This window comes from Arvicola amphibius, chromosome 5 (genome assembly GCF_903992535.2).
Source record: "Arvicola amphibius chromosome 5, mArvAmp1.2, whole genome shotgun sequence".
Lineage (NCBI taxonomy): Eukaryota > Metazoa > Chordata > Mammalia > Rodentia > Cricetidae > Arvicola > Arvicola amphibius.
The window spans coordinates 1836877-1843155 of NC_052051.1; the positions used below are offsets into that span (position 1 = coordinate 1836877).

General features: G+C 60.7%; 1 protein-coding gene across 1 annotated transcript; it reads left to right on the forward strand.

Moving 5' to 3' along the window:
- The first annotated feature begins 1367 nt into the window (after positions 1–1367).
- Hrh3 (histamine receptor H3) lies at positions 1368–5055 on the forward strand. The gene is made up of 3 exons (XM_038331791.1): positions 1368–1617; positions 2635–2801; positions 4135–5055. The coding sequence occupies exons 1-3, from the start codon at positions 1368–1370 to the stop codon at positions 5053–5055; spliced, it is 1338 nt and encodes a 445-aa protein (XP_038187719.1).
- Positions 5056–6279: the final 1224 nt, after the last annotated feature.

Genomic DNA, 6279 nt, shown 5'->3' on the forward strand with positions numbered 1-6279 from the left:
TTCCCTCTCCCTCGGGCACTGTTCCCTGTCTGCTGTCTGACGACTATTCGTGGGTCCCAGCCCGATGCCGGGTAGCTGTTTCCCTGACTATAGATGTCTGTGTGTCAGAGCGTGGGTGTGTCTATCTATCTGCAGGAGCCTCTCCTGCTAACTCTGTCCTTGACCTCCAGTATCTGTGTCAGAGGAGGGGGGCCAGCTCTCCTCCTCCCCCCTCCCGTGGGCACTGACGGAGCTGCAACCACCCTGGCTGCACCCAGAACTCAGCGACCTCGCTTGTCCACTGCAGCTTGACCACCCTACTCTGAACGATCTCGGAGCACTGGTGGCCTGAACCACGCGCTGCTTGTGGGTCGCCCCTCCACCCAGGGCTGCTGAGTCCTGGGTGAACGTGCTCAGCTCTGGGCTGGGTCCGCTCAGGCTCGTTTTTTCCCTTATGTAACTCCACATCTGTGTGCGCCTTGCAGGTCACCCTGGACCCTGTTCTGAGCTCTGTCTAACCACGTGGAGACTGAGACCCACAGCTCTGTGCATATGACGCTAGAGAGAACCCCTGTCCCCGGCGACTTTTTCAGAGACCCCTCCCCAATCCTTCTTTGGACATTTCTTACCCCAGAAACCTACTTTCCCAAAGCAATATGCGGGAGGGAATCCTGGGGCGCAAGTTCCCTAGACCTGGGGTGCAGCCATTTCCCCACCCGACCCGGGCCCTGTCCTAGGACCTCACAAGCTCAGGGGCTACGGGAAGGGTTGGGCAGGGATCACCAGGGCTAATGGCACGAGAGCGGACGGACAGGCAAGGGACCAGCTTCTAGGTTCGACCTAGACATGGCCCCCAACCCTGTGGTTGGTTAGTGCCCGGGTCGGGCTCTCCGCCAGCCGCCGTGCGCACCCGGGCAGGGGCTCTAGTCGGCCGGCGGGCACGCGGCGCTGTCCGTGGTGCTGCCCGCGCCGGGCGGGGCGGAGGCGGGACGGAGGCGGGGCGAGGGCGCCAGCCAATGGCGGGGGCTCTGAGCGGGGCGCGGGGGGCGGCGGGCCGGGCGCGGGGCGCACTCGGCTGCGCGCTGAGCTCGGGGTGCACCGACGCGCCGCGGGCGGCTGGAGCTCGGCTTTGCTCTTGCAGCAGCAGCCGCGCCGCCCGCCCCACTCCGCTCAGATTTCGACCCCAGCCCCCTCTGCACCGCTCTCCGGGACTCCAAACCAGGCTCTCGCACCCGGCCCCGCGGACCATGCTCCGGGCGCCCCCCGGAAAACCGGGCTGGGTGAAGAGCCGGCAAAGACTAGGCTCCCGGGCAGGGGCCCCACCCGGCCACCCTTCTCTCGGCCCACACCCTGCCCGGTGTCCCTGAGCCGTGTAAGCCTGCTGGGCCATGGAGCGCGCGCCGCCCGACGGGCTGCTGAACGCGTCGGGCGCTTTGGCTGGTGAGGCGGCGGCCGCAGGCGGGGCGCGCGGCTTCTCGGCTGCCTGGACCGCTGTCCTGGCTGCGCTCATGGCGCTGCTCATCGTGGCCACAGTGCTGGGCAACGCGCTGGTCATGCTCGCCTTCGTGGCGGATTCGAGCCTCCGCACCCAGAACAACTTCTTTCTGCTCAACCTCGCCATCTCCGACTTCCTCGTGGGTAAAGCCCCCAGACCCCGTCCGCTGCCAGAGTCCAGGGGCGCAGAGCCCGGGCTGGGCAATGGGGCTTGGCGCTCCGACCTGGGTGGCTTCTTAGGGTCTGGGCCTGGGGAAGGGACATCTAGAAATCTTAAGATGGTGGGCACTAGCGAAGTTCCTCGCCTTTCGGGCTGCAGGACGGGGGCTGTAGGGATGTCCCCGGGGATGATGCCCCAGTCGGCGGGAGCTCAACAAGGCTCAAGGCGCAGCAACCGCGGGTACAGCGCTGGCTCCTGCGCCGAACCAAACAAAGGCAGCGGCGCCGGACTCAGGATGCTGTGAGGACGCTGGGGGGGAGGGGACATGGAAGGGGGATTTGGGGAGCTGTACTAGGGAAGGGGACCGTGGAGAAGGCGCGCGCGGGGGGGTGAGATGAAGGAAATGCTCCTAGGCGCTCGTTCTCACGTGTCCAAGCTCTGCTCCCGACTGGGGGAGGGGGGGCGGGGCAGGAGGTGGGGGCCAGAGCGCCAGACACCTGTTGGGGCTGCGAGCTGCTGCGTCTCCTAGACGCTGGAAGCCGGTTTGGGCGGCGAGAGCGGCTGGCGCGGCTGCAGCCAAGAACCTTTTAAGCCAAGAGAAAATCTTTCTCGGTTTTTAAGCTGAGAAGGGAGGCTGTCCAACAGCCAGAGTAGGAGTGGATGATCAGCTCCAGGACCAGACAGCTCTGGAGAACATATACCCCTTTTCCTCCTTGGCAGTTGGTAGGGTTGGCAGGAACACAGGTTCTGGGTCCAGAGGCCCTTACGTGGAGGTCCTTCCTCCTGCCTCCAGGTCCAGGAGACATCGGTTTTGTGGAGGCTGGAGGCTGGCAGCTGCCCAGTTGCCTAGGGGCGGGGTGGGGGTGGGCAGCGTAAATAGGATTGCTGGCACTAGAAAGGTGGCTGCCCTATGAGGGCCAGATTCTGCCCTCTCTCCATGTGGTCAGTCGGTCTGGCCCCAAATCCTGAGCCATGGTCCCACCGCAGCTGCTCTCCCCTAGGTGCCTTCTGCATCCCGTTGTATGTACCATATGTGCTGACGGGGCGCTGGACCTTTGGCCGGGGCCTCTGCAAGCTGTGGCTGGTGGTCGACTACCTGCTGTGTGCCTCCTCAGTCTTCAACATCGTGCTGATCAGCTATGACCGATTCCTGTCCGTCACTCGAGCTGTGAGTTCTGGGAAGTGGGCATTCGAATTTACTCTGTGTGTTGGGGCACTGGACTGGGAATGGCTGCTTCTGTATTGTTAGGCAGATGCTTGCTCCCTTTTGACATGTGAGCCATTTTTCAGTGACCATTAACTGCCAGCAGTACTAGCATGGGACAGGAGGTTAGCTTGGAATCCCATAGCCTTGCAGGAAGGGGTGCCAGTGTACAGCCTCTGACTTGGGCATGTCCAGAATCCCTGGAACTGAGGAAGGGTCTTCGTCCTTCCCACTTTTGTATACACAAAAGTGTACACAGATAGCTCCAGGAAGGCCAGTCACAGCTCCTAGCTGCACAAGCACCACTGGTGTTGAGTGGGTCCCGCAGCTGTTGCTTCATCGTCTCTCCTTGATGGCTCACTCACCTCAGGTCTTATCAGGGGCAGCCTGAGGATTGACTTGCAAAGTGCCCCAGTAGGGAGCCCTCTTGAGCCTCCCTAGGTCCCTTCTCCCAACCCTTGGCCCACTGAGAGAGTGGTGCAATCATGGGGCTATTGTGATGGGTGCCCAGTATAGACTGGCAGGTGGCAGGTGTGCCCCAGACCTGTGGTGAGCACAAGCTTTGATTGTTGGTCTTGTGGCTCCCAAGGTGGCCATCAAGGACATTTCTCTCAGCTGTTTCACTGAGGCTTCAGAGCAGGATTCTTGCCCCCTTCTGCACCTTGCCCCTTGTTTACTGGTTTCACTTGGAGACTGGACACGCTGTTTCTTGGAAAAGACTAGATGACCCCACCTTGCCACCTTTTCTAGGCATTCTCCTTCTAGAAAAGGAGACAGTGTGTGTGTGGAGGGGTGGTCTCCAGCACTGGGCCAGCAGGCAGTTTCCTTTCTGTATTCCCAGCTCCAGTAGCTGGGGGTGGGGGAGTTGGGGGTTGGGGGTGGGGGTGGGGGTGGGGTTTGGGGGGATTACTAGAACAGAGACAGAGCAAAGTCAGCCTGACTAGCCGCTGAAGAGGGCTGTGGCCCTTGCAAGAAACAAGAATCAAAAACAGTTGCATGTGACTCCTGGGTGTGGCAAATGCTAATCTGGGTGCTGGTGGTCAGTAACCAGAGGCAGGACCCCATGGAGCTTGTAGCTGGTTGGGCATGGCAAAGAGGCAAGACTCTGGTTGGTTGTGAATGGCTCTGGGGCTCTGGGAGAGAGTCAGAGCACCCATCAGCCAGAGGACAAAGGCAAGGGAGGCTTGTGGAGAGAAGGGCCATGGCACCTTGCCCACAGCAGACATGGAGTCCCAGAGGCTGCTCTGAACTTCCACTCCAATGTTCCTGACCTCTTGATCTGTATGACCCCCTGCAGGTCTCCTACCGGGCCCAACAGGGGGACACACGAAGGGCGGTGCAGAAGATGGCACTCGTGTGGGTGCTGGCCTTCCTGTTGTATGGCCCTGCCATCCTGAGCTGGGAGTACCTGTCTGGTGGTAGCTCCATCCCCGAGGGCCACTGCTACGCTGAGTTCTTCTACAACTGGTACTTTCTCATCACGGCCTCTACCCTCGAGTTCTTCACGCCCTTCCTCAGCGTCACCTTCTTCAACCTCAGCATCTACCTGAACATCCAGAGGCGCACCCGCCTCCGGCTTGACGGGGCCCGTGAGGCTGGTCCAGAACCCCCACCTGACGCCCAGCCCTCACCACCTCCCGCTCCTCCCAGTTGCTGGGGCTGCTGGCCAAAAGGGCATGGGGAGGCCATGCCACTGCACAGGTATGGGGTGGGCGAGGCAGGCCCCGGCGTTGAGACTGGGGAGGCTGCTCTCGGGGGTGGCAGTGGTGGGGGTGCCGCTGCCTCACCCACCTCCAGCTCTGGCAGCTCCTCGAGGGGCACTGAGAGGCCACGCTCACTCAAAAGGGGCTCCAAGCCATCAGCATCTTCAGCATCCCTGGAGAAACGCATGAAGATGGTGTCCCAGAGCATCACCCAGCGCTTCCGGCTGTCACGGGACAAGAAGGTAGCCAAATCGCTTGCCATCATTGTGAGCATCTTTGGGCTCTGCTGGGCCCCATATACACTCCTAATGATCATCCGAGCTGCCTGCCACGGCCACTGCATTCCCGACTACTGGTACGAGACGTCCTTCTGGCTCCTGTGGGCCAACTCAGCCGTTAACCCTGTCCTCTACCCGCTGTGCCACTACAGCTTCCGCAGAGCCTTCACCAAGCTCCTCTGCCCCCAGAAGCTCAAGGTCCAGCCCCACGGCTCCCTGGAGCAGTGCTGGAAGTGAGCCGCCGCTCCACCCTTCCGTGGTCCTGGCACTTGTTTCATGGGCCCTGCCTTGTCCGTGGCCACTCTAAATGCCATGACAGCCTCTTAGATCATCAACCACCCTGCAGTGGGGGAGCCTGGTAGGCTAGCCAGGGGCCCTCACTGGTGGAACTGGAGTGTGCTGTCCGGCTCTGCCACCACATGCTCCTTCACCCCAGAAGAGACAATTCAGGGGTCCCAGGCATGCGTTCCGCCTCCGCAGACAGTGCCGTGCCAGTGGTGCCCGTGGTGTCCCCTTGTGCACATTTAGTGGCTGGTGTCCTCTCTGATGCAAACCTTGGTGTGTGCTCCAGGCTCCTGCCCCAGCAGTGTGCCCTGCATGTGCACACACCCGCCGCACACCTGCCACACGCCGCAACACCTTCCCTCTTCCAGACAATCTGGGGATGATGCCCTTTGCTGCCTCTGTCTCCTGCTTAAGCCCAGGGCCTAGTTCCTTTGTCCTTCTCCCTTCAACTCTTCGCTCCACAAAGTGGCAAGTGCCCCCAGGAACCTTGAAGCCTTTCTCTGCTTTTACATTCTGGATGTTTTCAGAAAGATGGAAGAGAAGAAAACACGTCTGTGAACTTGATGTTCCTTGGATGTTTAATCAAGAGAGACAAAATTGCCGAGGAGCTTGGGGCTGGATTGGCAGGTGTGGGCTCCCACGCCCTCCTCCCTCAGTGCTGCAGCTTCCGGCTGAGCCGCGCCAGCTGCTTCTGCCCCCCTCCTCCAAGGCTTGGGACGATGGCCCTACTGGCAGTGATGCCTGTTCAGCTGGCCAAAGCCTGCCCTGCTTGCCCAATCTGTGCGATGAGAATTTGAGGGTGGGCGCATGGGTTGTTGGGCAGAGAGGTTCTTGACTGTGCCCTGGGGGCCCCGGGGCTTACAGGGGAGTCGGCAGAAGAGCGGGCTGAGGATACCTGGGAGGACTGCTTTGCCTTGTCCCGTGTGCCCACCTCAGGTCTCTGCATGCCCTGCTGTCTTTGTGCCCTGGTGTGCTGCCTCTGCCAATGTGAAGACACAATAAAGTGTATTTTTTTATTGGTGCTGACTTTTGAGGATTTTGTGGGAGTAGCTATTGTTCAGGGTTCCAATTGGAGGCCCCATGGAGACAGAAATGTGACCTTGGTATTCTAACTGGGGAACGAGGTGGGAGAAACCCAGGCTGTCATCCCAGGGTTTAGTTCCCAGCACAAAACTC

Coding starts and splice junctions, on each gene's coding strand:
- Hrh3 (XM_038331791.1), top strand. CDS start 1,368: ATGGAGCGCGCGCCGCCCGACGGGCTGCTGAACGCGTCGGGCGCTTTG. Junction 1,618..2,634: donor CATCTCCGACTTCCTCGTGG/GTAAAGCCCCCA, acceptor GCTCTCCCCTAG/GTGCCTTCTGCATCCCGTTG. Junction 2,802..4,134: donor TCCTGTCCGTCACTCGAGCT/GTGAGTTCTGGG, acceptor GACCCCCTGCAG/GTCTCCTACCGGGCCCAACA.